Here is a 17,820-nt window from a genome sequence, read left to right as displayed (position 1 = left end):
CTTCGCAGGCGCCCAGCCTTCGCTTTCCGCTTTCAACATTAAAGGAATCCACTTCCTAACCGCCTCCTCCAGGCTCGAAAATCCGTTCTCCTTCCCCATTCTCTTCAACAGCTCGACTGACCTCGTGTTATCCACCGTACCGCAGTCCAAAACCTCCTCAGGATCGTCCGCGAACTTCCTCTCGGGCAAGGACTTCCTGAATATCTCCAGGATCTCTTTGTAGCAAAATGGCCCAGCAAACGCGAAGAGGCGCTCATTCTGCACGTCTGGCTGCGTAAGGACGGCTATATGCAGCAAAGCCGAATCCTCGACATCGACGAACCATTCAGGAGGAAACATGGCCGCCACAGCTAAGTTTCCCTCCCACACAAACCTCAAGATCCCTGAGGAACTGATGAAGCCAGTTTTGTCCGGGCGCGTTACCGTCCCAAAGTTGACATTCGGGACTACGGTGTTGAACGTAAAATGCGGCTTGTTCTCTTGTACCCACTTGAAGCAGCGCTGTTCAGATTCCGTCTTCGCGCAGCAATAGTTCAGCGCGGCGCGTGCGAAGTCGGCCGTCACCGGCAGCGTCCACGCGGCTTTGCTGTCTTCGTTGTAGGAGGATTGGGTGATGTGATACGGCTTATTTGGCTCCATCTGTACACAGGCAGCTTTCGACGACGTATACACGACGCTTTTTACGCTCTCTTCCTTCGCAGCAGCTTCGAGCAGTCCCACTGCGTTCTGTATTGCGGGCACAATCACGGCTTGCGGGTCCGAAACAAAAACGACCGGCGACGCGATATGGGCGATTCCGTCTACGCCTTTGACCGCCTCGTCGAAAGCACCCGGCGCCGCCATGTCTGCGATCTCGACCAAACTGAAGTTCGGTCCGTACTGCGAGGGCATCCAGTCGTAGCGGGAAGCATCGCGGACTGTGCCGCGCACGCGGAAGCCGGCGGCGAGCAGCTTTTGGATGGTTACCCCGGCGATGTAGCCGTTTCCGCCGGTTACGAGAATGAGAGAGCCTGGGGGAACTGGTGGCATCGTGAGGGTTTTAGACGGAGGGAGATGTGTGGAAGTTTAGGAGAGGTTCAAGAGCTGGGCTAGCGAGAGTGAGAGTAGGAGAAGAGGCGGGTAAAGGGGACTGCGTGCATATACCATGCCTACTGTGCCTCACTTACTGCTAACTCTTGGTTATGACGCAGTATCTAAACATCTCGCGCGGGAGGCTTTTTATGGCATGTCTTGCGATGGATGAGAGAGGAAATGCCTGGCGTCTCACATAAGCGGGAGGCCTGAGGAACTGCAAACTTTCTGAAACCAGAAAATGATCTCCGGGACCGACCAGGTTTCTGGAATGTTGGGAGTATGAGCTGACTATCCTACATGGGATGATCGCTGACTATCAGATGGCAGATGCGCTTGACCGGCAGACTCCCGCCCCGCCGCGCACTGAGTACAGACTTATCGCTCCTCTCAAGCTTATTACATAGGAGCATCACTGAACGCCCCCACTCAACTATGCCGCGGCTCAGCGGTAAGAACGTCTATTTCGACGAATCATCCAAGGCAAACGTTAACATCAAGGTCCAAGGCTACACACTCCATGCTCACAAGGACATCCTGCGACAGCATGTGTGTTTCGACAACTGTTTGCGGTCCGGCACGTGGAGCGTAAGTTGAAGCCGCACTCGCATTTCAACTGCAAGATCGCATCATACTCACATAAAACAGGAAGCATGCACCGGCATCATAAAACTACGCGAGCATGCCTCCTATGTCGTCATTCTCCTAGAATACATCTACCACGGCCATCTCAACACCTCAAAGATTGACTGCAAGATCGCCAAGCGTCTAGGCCGATCCCACAAGCACCCACGGAACGACGCATTCCACGCCGAACACGCCGAACACGCCAAGATCCTCATCGACCTCTGGGACCTCGGCGACCGCTACTTCATGTCCGGCTTCTGCGCCCTCTGCGCCGACCACTTCACCGACCTCCTCGTCCACACGCCGGGTGCGCGATACTCGTGGGACGTCTAGCACGCCGCCTTAGACCACTAGTACACCGACTTCGAGCCGCCTTGCGAGAACATGCCATTGTTTGGGGAGTGCATGGCGCAGGCGGCCGTGAAGAATAAGGCTTTCCTGAGAAGCGGGGTGTTCGAGAAGGCGCTGGGGAAATGGAGCTGGTTTGCCTGGGATTGCTACCAGTATATTGAGACGCATTTCCAACCTGGGGTGTTTGGAGGGAGGACGCCGGCAGAGTGTGTGCTTTGTCTAAAGATCATGGGCATGAAGCCGTTCTCTTGAGACTTGAGACTCGACGACAGGGTGGATATGAATATACGTCGCGGTGCACATAGCAGCAGGGTGTCTCACTGTTGGCCCTGCAAAGCCAGTCCTGGCGACCTGCGGCATGCAATGTGTACCGCCGCGTTTGGTGAACCGGAGCGGTTTAGGACTTACGCATCTCGCGGGAGACTGAGGAGCCTCTGGGAATGCTAGCGGATGTTCTTGGGTTAATATCATCTGGCATAGACACCATGCCGGGGGAGTCCGATAATGGTGGTTGAGGATGATCACGTGATGAGAATATTCACCTCGAAGCAATGCTGCACACGTATTGTCAAATACCTAAGTAGACAAGTGGTCTGAGTCTATCTCTAGTATATAACAACGGATGCATCTGATGTACATCCGTTCATGGAGCCGCACCATGCGCGTCGCCACCTTCCGTATTGGACGGCGACTGCGCCACCACCAGCCCTATCGGTAGGTAGGCACCGACATTATTTATCTGTCCCACACACGATACACCCGCATCTCTCTGCCAACAAAACCCAATGCATCTTCAATTCCCTTCAGTTCCGAGCACAGAGAATTTCTCAAATAATATGCCACATACAATGCCCTCAGCATTACACAAGCACGCAGCACCCCCCAAGCCAGGCCGCATTTTCCCCTTCCTCCATCTCCCCGCCGAACTCCGCATCGCCATCTACGAAGCCGCTCTCATCGCACCCTGCGAAGTCAACGCATCCTTCCACGTCCGCTACTCCCCCATCCAAGGCGCCGCTCTCCTGCGAACCTGCAAGCAAATCTATCACGAGGCGCGCGCCATACTCTACGAAAAGAACACATTCCGCATCGACGACTTCCGGCCACATCTAGCGAACCAATGCGGGGGCGGATCCCAACACGCGACCGAGTGGCTGACGCGCATCGGCGCGCAGAACGCCAACCTGATCAGGAAAGTTGCGACGGAGATACGGGACCTAGCTTCAATTCCGTGTTTGCTCTCTTTCTTTACTTTCTTGAAAGAGGTGTGCGCTGTTCCGGCGGTGGAGGAGTTGAGTGTGTGGATAGATCGAGCGAATTGGGGTTTTAGTCTTGAGAATGAGAGCGAGGCGGAGCTGGTGACGCAGCTGAATGCATTTGCGAGCTTGAAGAGGCTCGTTATCGGGGGGGTGATTCCGTCGTGGTGGCCGGAGCATCTGCCGGGGAAGATTCAGAATGGCAGTGTGAAGCTTGAGTTTGCGCCTGCTGGCTCGCTGATGTGGGTAGAGAGGCTGGCGGATAAGGAGGAAAACTGTAGAAAAAGAGTTGCGGGGGAGCGGGAGCGCTTGAAAAGGAGACAGCTTGAAGAGAAGATTGACGCATGGGAAGTGGGGATGAAGAAAGAATTGTCTGAGTGTATGGGGTTGATGAGAGGAGAGTGGAGGAAGACGTGTCCGTGCAAGGATTGCAGTATGCTTAGGAATGTTGGTCAAGGAAGGGCGAAGGCGTCAAGGGCGAGCGTAAGGGTCGACTGTCAGTGTCCCTATTGCGATCCCGATTGCAATTGGGTAGAGGAATATGAGACCCCAGGGCTCAGAGCGGTGAGCTATCATACGCACGACTGGACTTCGAATGGCGGCGTAGATAGCGCTGCCTATTCTCAAAGCTCGATAAGCCACGGGACGACGGAGCGTGGCCTGCCGGAGATTCGACGAGAAGTACCGTTTATCGAAGGAACAGCGACGCGATCAACACATACGAAGGTCGCATCGATAGACGGACGCTCTAAAAGGGGCCATCAGCAAGCCGTGCCAATCAGCATTGGGCACCCAGGTACGGCGAGAAAACACTCGCTCAGACGAGAGAACCGGAGGTGGTATGGGGCATCCCCTATTGGATTTTCGTAAATGCGCTTGATCTTAGTCTTGATACATTCTATCTGCGATGCTTGGGATGACCTGCCGCTCCTGACATGATCACGGGGAGTCTCAGCACCGTTTGACTGGATTACCTGGAAAGGCCTTCTCCGATCTTTCCATGCATAGGCAAGCCACCAGTGCTATCTCCACCTCCAAGATGAGTTCCTCGGTATGCGCCAGTCGCCGCTCCGGATGGCCTTCAAAAGACCCCAAAACCCGCCAAGCGGCCAGATCGCCCTCAGCCACAGGCCCCAGTTTTTCTTCGCCAACTTTTCGTGCCTCGCGATATCAACATGCACCTTCTCGTAGACGTCAGGGAGCGTGGCAGCCCGGTATTTCTTCCGTAGCCGCTCGTGCCAAGCGCGATCGAACTGCTTCCAAAACTCTTCTTCGCTGTAGTAGGTGTGTGCGTACAGCCACTTCATGCCCCCGAGCTCACCTAGCCGCTTCTCCAAATCCTGGTTCTTCTGGAGAGACTGCTTCCTATCCTTAGGCCCGAAGCCCCAGAGCCCGATGTTCAGCATCTGGTCAGCTTTAAGTTCGCCTTTCGTGTGCGGGTGCATGGTAGGCTGGGGAGATTGCTTCAGGGGACACAACCAGAGCGGCCAGATTCCGAAGGTCTCGTCGGTGTAGTAGATGAACTCCTCCGCGTTTGGATAAGGAAGCGCCATATCTTGCACTACGTATCGATTTACTTCGCCACTTGCATGAAGCGCGCGATACAGCATCCGCGTATGGCAGAAGTCGTCCAGGAACCAGCGCGTGTACTTGTTGAAGGGGAAGTTCATGTACTTGAAGGCGGAGCGGCCGACCCAAAAGCCGCCGCGGTCGTATCGAAACATGTACTCTGCCAGTGGAATGTATTCAGTGACCAGAGCTGAAACATTCCTTGTCTGCGACTCAACGTGGAGATAAAACCAGGGGTCCCAGGGGCTGCTAAAAGTCTGCGGTTGCACATTGCTCGGGAGCTCATCCGTCATCTCACCTGTGACGACAGCCCCATGCTCTTTGGAGAACAATATGCCGTCAACGTAGTGGTTTTCCTGGTTCTCGGTCTGCTTCTTGACTTCCTGGACCGCTTGCGCGATGCTGGTGGTTGGGTGATACGTGGTCTTTACGAACTTCTTAGCCTGTATCAGCTGCAGCTCAATGAGCGTCGTGATGCCTAGCGATCCAACGGCGCCGGCGGCTCCACGAAACAAATCTTCATTCTCCTTCTCGGACGCCTTGACCACCTCGCCGTCCGCCAACACCATCTCCACGGAATTAATCGTCCGGTCAAAGAATCCATACTTGAACGAGCTACTCTCGCCAGCAGTTCCCGCATACCCTCCCCCGGCCGTAATCCCTGGGAACTCCATAACGACGGGAGGCACAAGGCCGTGGGGTAACGTCGCTTCCACAAGGCGATCCATCGGCACATTTGGCTCGACGAGCGCAGTACGCGTGGCAGTATCGACTTTGAGTACATTTCGCAACTCGCTGATGTCGACGACGCGCTTTTTGAGAGACGGACGCGTGCTATTGGTGGAGCCGTGGGATATCCGGAAGGGCTCCTTGCGGGTGAAGTATTCCTTGACTTTGGAAGCGACCTGTGCGACTATGCACTGATGGCGCTCCATGATGGGCCCGAAGAAAGAAAACGAATAGGACTCAATAAAGAAAAGACCGTCAACGATTAATTAAGGATACATGATGATGATGTACAACGTAGTGGTTTGGACGCTGGATGATGTCGGCAAAAGTTGAGATTTTTTCTCCGATGAAGGACGCTAAACCAAATTGGCTCTAGCCCCTTTGGCGGTGCACGAACCTCTTCAACCTGCCCTGGTTTGACTTCCATCCCATCTACTGTTCGAGATGGAGACCTTCAGCGAAGCATACGCTGCAGATTAATGGCTCTACTCCTTTCTTATCCGGCTTTCTCTCGACTCATGCCCGAGTAGCATTGCTTGCCTTCTCTACAAGGCTGCAGTTAACCCCAGACGACTCCTCCATTCGGTCACCAGGCGTCAATGGCTGCGAGGACGCCCGGCGAGAGTGCTATTGACACCTTCCGGGGATTATCCCGGGTTATTGTTGTTCGAATGGCGATGCACGGTGCTATTCGTGCAGACTGACAGCGTTCGCAGCATACTTAGACAGCAACGCAGAGAAACAAAACCAACTAAGGATTGAACGAAGTCCTCGACATCAATTCCCCAATCCTCCCAACAATGCAGGGCCTGTAGCCCCACACATAAGTCCTGCGGGTGCGCTTTACCCGGAGCGGCGAGAAGCTACCCCGCAGACCAGGGGCAGCTCACCAAGCGGAGATGCGAGCTCGAGAGCCAGGGACACCAATACACTACATTACGGGCTTCATATCATCCGGATTTAACACGACAACCGCTTATCTACATTTCCCTTCTTGCGCGTTGGAGCACTGCAGCTGTCATCTTCCTTTGTAGCTCCTCATTCACTTTTCGTCGTGCCTCTGGCGACAGGCTCGTAGCGTGTACGACATATCCACTAGCCCCACACGCCTACTCTCCGCTGCACCCCGAACGAGGCGGAACTTTTCCGAGACTATTTTATTCCTACGCCTGAAGGGTTTCAAATCGACATCCCCAAAAAGACCCGAATCATTCTTTCCCATTGCTTCCCGTCTCAACCCCTCCACCGCACCAACATTCCCTCCGCCATGTCTCCCAAAAACCTCCCTCTAACACCCACCCTCTCCACCGCCCACTCCGGCATCCCAGAACGCCTCCTCAGCAAAGCCACGCACGCAAAAGCCCTAATCTACGACGGGAAAACCGTCTCCGACACCGTTCCCCTCAGCCGCGGTCTCCCCGTGCCCCAAGGCATCTCCAAGAAAGCCTTCCTGGCCGCCATCGACGAGCTCGGCGCGGTCCTAGGCGCGCAGCATGTCCAGCTCAACGACACCGAGGTCAAGAATGGCTGGTACATGGAGCACCCGAACACGCACGACATGATGCCGCTGCTGGACACAGAGGAGTTCGTCGCGTCGGCGGTTGTGTACCCCGGGTCGGTGGAGGACGTTAAGCTGCTTGTGCGGTGGGCGAACAAGCATCTTGTCCCTCTTTTTCCGATTAGCATGGGGCGGAATCTGGGATATGGTGGGTCTGCGCCGCGTGTGAGGGGCTCGGTAACGGTGGATCTGGGGAGGCGGATGAACCGCATTCTCGATATCAATGAGGCGGATTATACGTGTCTGGTTGAACCAGGCGTCACTTTCTACGCGCTGCATGAGGAGATTGTCAAGCGTGGGCTAGCCGACAAGATGTGGATTGATACGCCGGATTTGGGAGGCGGGAGCGTGGTGGGGAATACGCTGGATAGAGGGGTGGGATACACGCCATATGGAGACCATTGGGCGTGCCACTCGGGGTTGGAGGTCGTGCTTCCGAAAGTGGGAGAGGACGGTGAGGTTCCCGTTGTGAGGACGGGAATGGGTGCTCTGGGCGTCGGTGGGGAGAACACATGGCAGTGTTTTCCGTACGGGTTCGGGCCGTATAGCGAGTGAGTGATTCCACCCCTGAAGCCGCTATATGCGGCTGTGGCAAATCGACCGTCTTTCGGATGACTAACGACGGCAGTGGCATCTTCTCCCAGTCCAACTTCGGTATAGTGACGAAGATGGGCATGACGCTCATGCCCAACCCTGGAGGCTACGAATCCTTTGTAGGTCCTCCTTTGAATCTCCTCCCATCCGCTAACCACTCAGATGTACACCTTCCCCGACGAATCCTGCCTCGCGCCCCTTATCGAAATAATCCGGCCCCTCCGCATATCCAACATCCTCGAAAACGTCGCGCAACTGCGCCACGGCCTGCAAACGCTCTCCGTAAAAGGCCACCCCCGCACAAAATACTACTCAGGCGGCGGCCCCATGCCCGAAGACGTGGTGCGCAAGCACCTACGCGAAACGGCCACCGGCGAATGCGCCTGGGTGTACTACGGCATGTCGTACGGCCCAGCGCACATCCGCGCGCACAAACTCGCCATCATCGACGCCGAGTTCCGCAAGATCCCGGGCTGCAAGAAGATCGACCCCAAGACGCTGCCGGCAGACGAGTACTTCTGGTCCCGGGACAAGGTTGCGAGCGGGACGCCGGATCTGGAGGAGCTCAAGTGGGTGAATTGGATGCCGAACGGGGCGCATATCGCGTTCAGTCCTGTGAGTCCGATTCGGGGCGAGGATGCGATGAAGTTGTGGGAGCTGGCGAGGAAGAGGCACGATGAGGCGGGGTTAGATTTGATGCCTGCGTTCTGTGTGGGGTTGCGCGAGATGCATCTCATCATCGAGATTGTATATGATGCTACGGACGTGGATATGCGGAGGCGGGCGGAGAAGTGCTTGCGGTGCGTTAGATCCTCCTCTGTGTTGGTGATTGAGGAATCACGGAAAGCTAACGAGACGTAGGGATATGATCGACGATGCCGCAGCGCTCGGCTACGGCGAATACCGCACGCATCTCGCGCTGATGGATCAGGTGGCGGGGACGTACAACTGGAACGACAACGCGCTCATGAAGTTCAACAATATGCTCAAGGATACCTTGGATCCGAACGGCATCCTAGCACCGGGCCGATGCGGCATCTGGCCGAAGAGGTATCGGGGGCGAGGCTGGGAGTTGAAGGGTGGGGAAACGAGTAGTGAGGGCAGTGGAGTTGCGCCGGCGGCTGCAGACTCGAAGATATGAGCTCTAAAAAGGCCTGTCACGTGGTTTGGTATCGGGAGCAACTGTAATATCGAGGTCAGCAGGAGCAGGGCGACAAAGGTCGTCAGCTCGAAAATTCGAAGTTATATAAATAGTTGTACCATAGCGGTCGCTCCGCACGAAAGAAAGACGAAGCTGGAGCGGTAGAATATAAATCCCCAGAAGCTGTATTTTGAAACTATGACGGCGCCCGGACAACCTTTCGGCCCGTCACCTCGTATCTCTGGAGCTCCTGGATGATCTTTGGCGAGTCTGCGAAGTCGTATACTTCAATCTTCGGCATGATCTTCCCCTGTAGAGCGAGCTGCAGTAACTCGTCCATCTGCTCGGACGTGCCGGTCGACGAGCCTTTGATGACGAGGCCGCGATTCGCAATTTGGATGGGCGACATGGGGAACATGAAGTCGTCTGGAGGCAGGCCGACGCAGACAAACACTCCGTTGTTCCGTACCAGCTCCGGCGCCTGCTGATACGCTCTTTCGCTGCCGGCGACGCAGATGAGACCGTGGGCGCCTTCGCCGTCCGTCAAGTCTCTGACAGCCTGCAGCACGTCCTCCTTCGCGTAGTCGATGAAGGCCACGGCGCCCGTCTCCTTGCACAGCTTCTCTTTCTCCGCGCCGCTATCGATGGCAATGACCTTGTAGCCTTTGATAGTCGCAAGCTGCACGCCGATGTGCCCCAGTCCGCCTCCCGCACCCACGATAGCCACAAACTCGCCCGGCTGCACTTCTGGAGCAACCTTCGAGATAGCTCCCGCGAGACTCAGTCCAGCGCACAGCAGCGGCGCCGCAACCTCGCTCTTAACCCCCTCCGGAATCAGCGACACAAAGTCCGCGTGCGCAACAACGTACTGCTGCAGCGTCCCCCACGTGCTGCGTCCCGTGTTCAGCTGCTTGGGGCAATTATTGCTCTGGCCCTTCTTGCACGCCGCGCACTGCTTGCACGCGCTGTACAGCCACTTGATGCCCACGCGCTTGCCAAGCAGCTCCTCTGCAGCTCCCGGGCCCAGCTGGACGACCTCGCCCACGCCCTCGTGGCCGGGGATCTCGGTGTACTTGCCCATGCCCTCGACATTGCGGCAGTCGGAGTGGCAGATGCCGGAGCATTCGAGCTTCACGAGGAGCTCGTTCGGGCCGGGTTGCTGGATGTCGACGCCGGAGCGGATGGCGAGGGTGCCTGAGGGGCCGGGGGAGTCGATCCAGGCGACAGTCTGGGAGGATGGGAGTACCATGATGGGCGGACGGTGGGTGGATAGGAGGCCTGAGGGAGAAAGGGAGGATATGGGGAATGGGAGCTCTGGCGGCCTTCCCCGCTTGCCCCGCCGGAACTGCTCCGCGGCAAACATCACCTCTCGCCATCCGACGCCAACAACCTCAAGCTCTATGCGATGACGCTGGCGAAAGCCGAAGTCGGGCACCGAAACTCGAGATTTTCACCCTCTCCTCCCACGACATGTCTCCGCGTAGTCCCACGCAAACCCAAAACGCCGCCCTTTGCTTGTATGTTGAATGGCTGTGGGCGTAGAAGGTTGGTCGGGAGTCTGCTTCGGCACATACACTCGGAATGGGATTAATTCGCTATTTATCGCCCTTGCAGCTTACCTCGCTGATCTGATGTATTTCTCTCACCTGCTAGTTCTGGTATACGAACCCCCGAGCACTTCAACAAATCTCCCTATCCAAAGGCCCGCTAATACGAACCATCGGTCACTTCGCGTAGGGTGTATTTTTTGCTATAATTCCCTGAAGATCGTATGGTACTGGATCAGCAGCTTGATGGTAGCCGGTCGTCTTCTGGCAAGTCGATCGTGCCATCCTGGGCCTCCTAACTCAAGTCAGTCAATATTACCCTGATTTTAGGAACGACCAACCTTGTCAACCGAAAACCGAATGGCTCCAGCGAAAGGGCCAACACAAGAGCAGACGACATTCTTATGGATCTTGTGGGTATATACAAAGACGAGATTGGAGGTGCGAGCGCCGTCACACCGTCAGAGATTTGATATCTGGTGCAGGAAATCCGAACAATACACACCCTTCCGAAGTGTTAAAGATTAGGTTTCGAGGTATGCCGGGGATCATGCTGACTTTGGAAGAGGAATTCGATTTTCTTGCGAACTCTGAGCTATTGTATGGAGGGTACCGCTGGTCATCCCCAAGAGTGCATTTCTCACTCAACTGAACTGCGAGAAGAACTCCCAAATCTGCCCGGTCGTAAACGTCGTATCCTTATTCGTCGTCCCGCCATCCGTCGGAATCGGCGTATGATCGCCATCGAACGCCGTCCACCACAGGGGCTTATCCTCCTTGCACCCGGCATACTTGGTCAGCACATGCGTCTTGCTGCCCTTCGCGGGCTCCGGCAGCGACTGCTGCGTGCACCCGTTGTTCTTGACGAACACGTCGCGGAGCGAGCGGCCGCCGGCGATGGGAAGAACCGAGTCGCTGATTCCGTGCTGGATGTAGTAGGCGACGGCGTCGGTACCGCCTGCGCAACCGCTGAGCAGGGAGCCCGACTGGATGGCGACGGCGCGGAAGTCCTTGGCCAGGGTGCACGCAATGGAGTGCGACATGGCGCCGCCGTAGCTGAAGCCGGTGGAGAAGCGCAGGTTCTCGTTGATGCAGAGCTCGGCGTTGGTCGCTTTCAGGATCTCCTGCATGAACGTGATGTCCTCGCCGCCGGTGTTCGCCCACCCTGTCATCCCGTTTGTTCCTACGAGGCCATTGGGAGACACGAAGATGGCGCTCCCGTTCGCTTCCGCCTGCAGGCCGTAGTACGGGTTGGTCTGTGGGCCGTTGGCGACGTCGTTCATGGTGCCGGTCATCCAGTGGAGGGCGAAGATGAGACGATAGGGCTTGGTGTTGTCATAGTCAGACGGGAGCGCGAGGATCCATTCGCGCTGTTTGCCGTTGACTGTTACACGGTTGACGCCGGCTTTGATGGTGGTTGGCGATTTGCCGCAGCCGGGCGTGGCGGCCGAGGCGGTGGTGATGAGGGCGGAGAGGAGGGCGAGGGGCGTTAGGAGCTTCATCGTGGCACTTGGGTCTATCTCTTACTTTGGAGCGACTGGATGGCATGACATAGGAGCTTTATACTCCTCGCGACCAAAACCACCGGCTCCTTTCAACGCTGAACTCTCGTCGGTCCTCCGGTCTGATCACACCTCGTGCGGAGGAGCCATGCTCCCCCATAGCAGCCAAGAGGTGCAAATTGCTCCGTCTATCTCGAAGATCTCCCATGCATACATTCCCACAATCATGCCACTCCAGAACAAAGCTAGTTGCGCCTGTTTCGGGTGATCCGCATCTGCCGAAGTCCATATCCGGGGCAAGAGAATGATTAAATCTAGGGTAAGCTGGCCAGAACCAATCACCAGGCGCTATCTGGGTAATTGTGCTCGAGACTTCCAAGCCGCGTAAAGTGCGGCTTTTCGAACCCTGGGATGGCAGTCGGCAGTACTTCGTACCTAGGCAGATCAACGGTACCGAGGGAATACCAGCGTTCTGGGATCTGCGCTGGAACCTCAACATCGTCTGCATTTCAGTTGTCAGTAATAGGAAGCTCGCTGGTTCAATCACTTAGTCGTACAGAGCTGCCACGGCGGTGAAATTCTCCGTCCGCTCAAAGCCTTGCGCCGGCGCCAAAGGTAACTGTTCCATCGTCTTGCAGTCGGTCTTCAACAATGCAAGAACGGGATACGATAATTCCAAGCACAAAAGACTAAGACGAGTGTGGTGAAGAAGAATGAGAGCGGTTTGTTGGGGTTTTGACAGTGGAATTTTGCCTTACCCGAGTCGAATGCGCTAGCTGCTTTTACTCTAGCGCAAAATCGCTGTTCGAGTGAAATAGTGAATACAGTGAAGGTGGTGAGTGAAGACCGCCTATTGTCGCGCAGTAATCGACGGTTTTTGGAGAACTTTCCTTTTTAGGTAGGTTGAGCTTTCACTCCTAATACGCAACAAGATATGGGTCAGAGTGAAAGCGCACGCGAATGAACATAGACCGGATGGCGAAGCGAGGAAGGATCTGACGGTGAAACTCGGCCGCCTTAAAAAGGAAGGGTCGGAAAAGAAGGATGGCAGTTCCGGGGGTGTCGCGTAGGAGTGTGCGAACGGTAGGATTCCGATCAAGGGAGAAGAGGGAAGGGAGAAGGGCGTGGGTAGTTGGGCCTCTGTTTCTTAGTATACGTTCATTTAGTCGTACAGTACTAGTCGCTCCTTCAACCTAGAATTCCGGATGTCAGTAATACTTGCCTGCAACGTAATCATCTTTGTTCAAAAATCATCCTCCTCCCACTCCCCCTTCGCACACCCCACATAATGCCTCTCGCTCCTCGGCACGAAAGACACCGCATCGCCCCTCAGCCCAGCGCTTCCGCCACGCCCATCTGAAGCCCCTCCAGCCCGCGAGTAATCTCCAGAGCGGAACTCCCTCGCCCCACCCCTCATCTCATCGCTTCCAGAGCTACCTCTCTCCCCCTCCCATCTACATCCCCTATCCGCCGTCCCTGCGCCTCCCCGCTCGCTCTCCGCACACCTCGCCGCCAGTGACGAATCCAGACCCCGCCGCGATCCTTCTCCAGACCGGGAAGAGCCATCCAACCCCGGCGGAAACCTAGAGCGGTCATCATAGTCAAAGCCGCTGCCCCAAGCAGCTCCGCGCCCGAGGCCTGTAACATCGCGCCAGGACTCTGGGTCCGAATTATAGGTGTTGGAAGGCATTGTGCTTGATGGCTTGTGGTTGTGGGTGGTAGATTATGCTTGTGCTTGTGTATGATGATGGCTAGGTACTGGTGTGTGGAAATTGGGAAGAACGGGGGATGGAGACTGGTGGAGATCGTATATACGATATCGCGGATGTGAAGCGGAATAGAAGCAGGATGAATATACAACTTCAAGAGGACCTGAGAGGGAGTGAACTCGTAGGTGAACGGCCTGTCGACGCACTTCAAGCAACGGAATGCGGAGGACCGTAATCCGTGACCTGTAATTGCTGAGGCATGGTCACCGTCGAAGAAATCGAAGATTCGTGATGGGAAAGCAGGTAAACCGTGAACGGGACATGTATTTCGTGGTTGAATAGGAAAAGGGTATATCAGCACTCACTAACGCCGCCTACCACCCGACATCTATGAATGTCATCACGGCCGTTAAACGTTGACCCCTCGGTATCCACTTCCCTAAATCACAGCTCATCCCTCTGCCACACCTCCGTACTCTCCGGCCTCTTCAAGTGCTCAAACTCCTCTTCCTCCGGCTTCTCCACAATCTCCGCCTCCTCTTCAATCCCCACGCCCTTCATCGGACCGTCACTCTCCTCGTACCAATCATTCACCGCCCAGTCTATGATCTTCTCCTTGGCGTGCTCGCTCATTGTATAGTATCCCGGGTTATTCCTCGGCTCGAACATGCTCATGTGTGCCCAAGTCTCTGCGGTGCTCTTGTCGTTAACAGCCGGGATGAAGAACTGCTTTATCTCGCCCTTGGGAATGTTGCAGAACGTGCGCTCTATGCCCCGGACTTTACCGGTCCAAGAAGACTTCCCCTGCGAATCGACCGCGTGACCGAGAGTGGTGTAGATGTCCGCGAAGCCGATATCCTGGGTGTCAGACAGCTTCGCAATATTTGCAAGCCGCTTCTTCATCTCCTCAGGCCTTGCCAGAGACCCCACAAACTCAAGATGCGAAGTCGCCCAGCTCAACCCTTCGGAGATCTGATCCCTCTTCATGTACGCTGCTGCGCCGCCGGCAGCCACCGCGCCCGCGGCTCCGGCAAACAGCGCCACGCGTCCATATCTTTGCCACAAAGGTGCCGCTGCGGCATCGGCATTCGAGTCGCTTACTGCTTTGGCCGTTGTTTCCGGCGCAGGGAGCATCTTACTTGCATCGACCGCGCCGCTCTCGGGCCCTTTACCCCAGCCGAACGCCCCCGCGAGATTCGAATACGCCGCATATGCCGAGTTCGCCGTGTTCCAGTGCTTCTCTGCGCCGTGCGCTACTACGCCCGGGGCAATGCCAAGATATGGGGTGTCGAATGCGAGAATGCCCTGTATGTAGGGGAACATGAGCTGTGAGGTTTCGGGGAGGCTCGACGTCGAGTGAGAGGCGGAGTTCTGGAGGGAGTGTATCGGTTGCTCGTTTATGATGGAAAGGAGGGTTTCTGCTGCGACGATGCCGCCCATGGAGTGCCCGACGAGGATTGTGCGCACGGAAGGGTCGACGGTGGGGGAGGGCGTCCCGTTGGCCACCTCGAGGTCTATGACTTTGTTTTGCAGCCTGAGACATTGTCAGAATGCCATTGCACTCACTCGGTAAGCTCCTGGGAGGTTTCTGTCCTCGGGGGGCAGTCGTCCGACTCACCATTCCTTGAACCTCGCCACACACTCCTGCAAATCGCCGCGCGTCTCATAACTCGGATACGCAATCGCTAGGACTGTAACCTTTGGTAGCGCATGCTGAAGAATAGCTTTCAAGTGAGAGGGAAAGTTCCCGAAGGTGTTGTCGCTGCCCTGCAACCGTATCAGTAACAGCGGGAGACGGCAGACGTCATAGGAATCGACGATAGGGGCCGACTAGGGCGCAACGTGGGGGTCGAGGGTGTTATCATACCTTGAAGCCATGGATAAAACACAGTAAGAGGGTCTTCTTCATCCTGGGCCTTGGGAGTGTTCCTGCATCGCGGGGAGAGCTAAGATCGAGCTGAGATGCGGAGGTTGCGGCGGACGTGATTACGTCTGGGGTGCGGCTTCCTCGCTTGGAAGACAGGGGTGTGATTGGTCGAGATTGTGGTTGATGAAAAGGCCACATGTGGGCAAGTAGCTAGTTGTCGTTCGTGAAGGCAGTATAGAGAAGTGCCATGTAGAGATTATGGTGGGAGTTTGCAGGGTTAATCGAAGCAGATGTCGCTGCATGCGTCATACTTGGAGCAGTGCACATTGATACTACTAGGCACGTGACATTCATACCTTCGCGAGACCTGCCTGATTGAATTTCACATTTCATTTCATTCATTCGCTGTCGCTACTGTTCATCCTCCTTCTGAACCGTTGCCAAATTCTTCGTTGCAACGTGGTTTGTCCAAATGCATCGGTCCCATCTCCAGACATATCCTCAGCAACAACCTTTTCTTTCTCCCCATCATACAACATCTTGCTTTCAGAAATTATCCAACCGTGCCACCAATGAGGGTATATGGTACAAACGAAAACGACAATCAACGCCGCAGCTAGCAACTCCACCCAATGCTCAAATGATGGCATCTCGAAATGAAACGCTTAGAAGGTCGACCGTTACATGCTCAAAAGACTGTTGCGAAGAGGAGAGCTACGCCGACTATCGCTGAAAGGGCGCAGTGACCGACGTTGAGCGGCGGTGACGAACCGGTGGCCACAACATCGAACGGTGAGCCGCCTCCGGAATCCTGATTCGACCTCTGGCTGCTCGCGGTCTGGCTCGCAGCTGGTGGCGGGCTGCCGGTAGCGAACGTAAGCTGCGGTTGCGCCGTGCTGGTGGGAGGTGCGACTGATTCATTCGGTGTGTTGGCGACGGACGTGGCAGACGACTCAGCGACGCTCGAGTCGCTCTCTATCGCCTGCGATGAGCTCGGAGGTGGCGCTGCCGGTTCATTCGACGCTTGCGCTTCTGTGCTCGTTTGCGGCGGTGGCTGTACCTGGGTCGAACTGGGAGCAATCGTTGTTACTTCGACGCCCGGGCATAGCGCTGGAATTCCTTGTCCGAGCAAGAAGACGCCGATGATGGATGTCTCCGGCACATCGACGTTGGAACACTGCTGGCTGACGAGCTCCGATATGGTAACCAGCCCTTGAACGCAGTTTGCGCTACAGCGCGCGCCATTCGTAAAGTCGCCAGCTTGGCAGCCCTGGATCTGTGTTGTGTATGCCGACTGACATGGCGACGGCAGATTCTCGATGCGCGGCGTAAAGTTGGACAGCGATATGGCCTGGGTGGCGGACGTCACGCCCATGGCGATGAGGCCCGACATGATAGCTCGACGAAGTGGATGGGGCATCGTGGTGTATTTCAGAGAAATGCGTACGCGGCCTGCGGGGATGAAGGTGGAGTGAAATGTGGATTTGCGAGAGAGTGCTTGAATGTTTGCTTGGGAGTGCCCCCGAAATCTCGCTCGCACAGGAGGAATGGCCCAGCGAGAGAGCGACGATGGAGTGGTGAGACGGTTGCTGTTTTGGATGAATGGTGATGTTTGTGAGACGCGGGCCGTTTGCGATGCGTGGAGTTTCGGAAGACGTGGCTCGCCGCCGGCAGTGAGTATGAAAGGTCGTCGTCCGCTCCGCTGCACGTTTCCGTGATCTAGGTGGTCTTCAAGCAGCTTTCCACGGTTCTGTCTCTTCCAAATTCCGCCGTTTTGTTTGCTGGTGTCGAACCCAATTCCAGTTCCCGAGACCAGCGCTTCGGGCTTATGACGACAAGGAGTTGCTTTCTTATGCAACCTGGCCAATTGCGCCTCTTCTACCTCTGTACAAGCGACAGTTCAGCACGCGTTCTGCAAGGCAAAGAGCGAAGTGAGACAGAAGGAGGGGACGGCGAAGAAACAAGTCTGGCGCCGGGCCTGCAAGGAGCGCGAGAACAGGCGGGTTAAAAAGGCGCGCAGCGCAGGACGAAAAGACGATGTGCGAAAGAAAGGGAGGTGGTGATGGTCGCGATGTTCAGTCGTTCATGCCATTGTGGGTGCGCGCCGGTGGAAAAGGCTGCTTCCGAGCGAAGCGGGCAGGCAAGTCTTATGACAGATCGCCAGGGACCCCAAGGGGGTTTATGAGCGGAGCGCATGGCGGTTGGCGGAGCGTTTGGTGATAGTCAGGGCGGAGCTGCGAAGCGTGAGTTGAGGTGTGCAAGATGTGCGGGCTGAAACGCGGCCGTGCGCCAGCCCCTC

At 56.0% G+C, this 17,820-nt stretch overlaps 10 protein-coding genes across 10 annotated transcripts; 3 read left to right on the top strand and 7 right to left on the bottom strand.

Moving 5' to 3' along the window:
- Positions 1-30: 30 nt before the first annotated feature.
- BU26DRAFT_408326 (NAD(P)-binding protein) lies at positions 31-1,029 on the bottom strand (the record flags this gene model as incomplete). The annotated part of the gene is made up of 1 exon (XM_033822895.1): positions 31-1,029. A coding segment is annotated over one exon (999 nt), but the record flags the coding sequence as incomplete, so codon positions are not given.
- Positions 1,030-1,506: 477 nt separating this feature from the next.
- On the top strand, positions 1,507-2,031 carry BU26DRAFT_562738 (uncharacterized protein; the record flags this gene model as incomplete). The annotated part of the gene is made up of 2 exons (XM_033833063.1): positions 1,507-1,659; positions 1,720-2,031. 2 exons carry the CDS (start codon positions 1,507-1,509, stop codon positions 2,029-2,031), a joined length of 465 nt encoding a protein of 154 aa, XP_033685783.1.
- Positions 2,032-2,834: 803 nt separating this feature from the next.
- Positions 2,835-3,634, top strand: BU26DRAFT_503406 (uncharacterized protein; the record flags this gene model as incomplete). Its single annotated transcript, XM_033826694.1, has 2 exons — positions 2,835-3,582; positions 3,630-3,634. 2 exons carry the CDS (start codon positions 2,835-2,837, stop codon positions 3,632-3,634), a joined length of 753 nt encoding a protein of 250 aa, XP_033685782.1.
- Positions 3,635-4,063: 429 nt separating this feature from the next.
- On the bottom strand, positions 4,064-5,903 carry BU26DRAFT_517569 (FAD-binding protein). The gene has a single exon (XM_033828604.1). It carries the CDS (start codon positions 5,807-5,809, stop codon positions 4,328-4,330), a length of 1,482 nt encoding a protein of 493 aa, XP_033685781.1. The 5' UTR covers positions 5,810-5,903; the 3' UTR covers positions 4,064-4,327.
- A 967-nt stretch (positions 5,904-6,870) lies between these two features.
- Positions 6,871-8,896, top strand: BU26DRAFT_562735 (vanillyl alcohol oxidase; the record flags this gene model as incomplete). Its single annotated transcript, XM_033833062.1, has 4 exons — positions 6,871-7,712; positions 7,790-7,874; positions 7,918-8,555; positions 8,617-8,896. The coding sequence occupies 4 exons, from the start codon at positions 6,871-6,873 to the stop codon at positions 8,894-8,896; spliced, it is 1,845 nt and encodes a 614-aa protein (XP_033685780.1).
- A 196-nt stretch (positions 8,897-9,092) lies between these two features.
- Positions 9,093-10,145, bottom strand: BU26DRAFT_481145 (alcohol dehydrogenase; the record flags this gene model as incomplete). Its single annotated transcript, XM_033825728.1, has 1 exon — positions 9,093-10,145. The coding sequence occupies one exon, from the start codon at positions 10,143-10,145 to the stop codon at positions 9,093-9,095; it is 1,053 nt and encodes a 350-aa protein (XP_033685779.1).
- Positions 10,146-11,087: 942 nt separating this feature from the next.
- BU26DRAFT_503402 (carbohydrate esterase family 1 protein) lies at positions 11,088-11,945 on the bottom strand (the record flags this gene model as incomplete). Its single annotated transcript, XM_033826693.1, has 1 exon — positions 11,088-11,945. One exon carries the CDS (start codon positions 11,943-11,945, stop codon positions 11,088-11,090), a length of 858 nt encoding a protein of 285 aa, XP_033685778.1.
- A 1,211-nt stretch (positions 11,946-13,156) lies between these two features.
- BU26DRAFT_591754 (uncharacterized protein) lies at positions 13,157-13,865 on the bottom strand (the record flags this gene model as incomplete). Its single annotated transcript, XM_033834813.1, has 1 exon — positions 13,157-13,865. A coding segment is annotated over one exon (507 nt), but the record flags the coding sequence as incomplete, so codon positions are not given.
- Positions 13,647-15,611, bottom strand: BU26DRAFT_481138 (uncharacterized protein). Its single transcript, XM_033825727.1, has 3 exons — positions 15,522-15,611; positions 15,273-15,421; positions 13,647-15,188 (listed from the first exon to the last, which is right to left on the bottom strand). Exons 1-3 carry the CDS (start codon positions 15,561-15,563, stop codon positions 14,099-14,101), a joined length of 1,281 nt encoding a protein of 426 aa, XP_033685776.1. The 5' UTR covers positions 15,564-15,611; the 3' UTR covers positions 13,647-14,098.
- A 598-nt stretch (positions 15,612-16,209) lies between these two features.
- Positions 16,210-16,914, bottom strand: BU26DRAFT_562731 (uncharacterized protein; the record flags this gene model as incomplete). The annotated part of the gene is made up of 1 exon (XM_033833061.1): positions 16,210-16,914. The coding sequence occupies one exon, from the start codon at positions 16,912-16,914 to the stop codon at positions 16,210-16,212; it is 705 nt and encodes a 234-aa protein (XP_033685775.1).
- Positions 16,915-17,820: the final 906 nt, after the last annotated feature.

The sequence above is a fragment of the Trematosphaeria pertusa genome, assembly GCF_010094035.1.
Source record: "Trematosphaeria pertusa strain CBS 122368 unplaced genomic scaffold BU26scaffold_5, whole genome shotgun sequence".
Taxonomy (NCBI): Eukaryota; Fungi; Ascomycota; class Dothideomycetes; order Pleosporales; family Trematosphaeriaceae; genus Trematosphaeria; species Trematosphaeria pertusa.
The sequence above is the reverse complement of the archived record's forward strand: the minus strand, read 5'-3'. Positions and strand labels throughout refer to the sequence as shown.

Excerpts from the sequence above, each read along its gene's own strand:
- BU26DRAFT_481138 (XM_033825727.1), bottom strand. The coding sequence starts at position 15,563 with ATGAAGAAGACCCTCTTACTGTGTTTTATCCATGGCTTCAAG. Across the intron at positions 15,422-15,521 it reads GTTTTATCCATGGCTTCAAG|GGCAGCGACAACACCTTCGG; the intron begins GTATGATAACAC and ends ATACGGTTGCAG. Across the intron at positions 15,189-15,272 it reads GTGGCGAGGTTCAAGGAATG|GCTGCAAAACAAAGTCATAG; the intron begins GTGAGTCGGACG and ends ACAATGTCTCAG.
- BU26DRAFT_517569 (XM_033828604.1), bottom strand. The coding sequence starts at position 5,809 with ATGGAGCGCCATCAGTGCATAGTCGCACAGGTCGCTTCCAAAGTCAAG.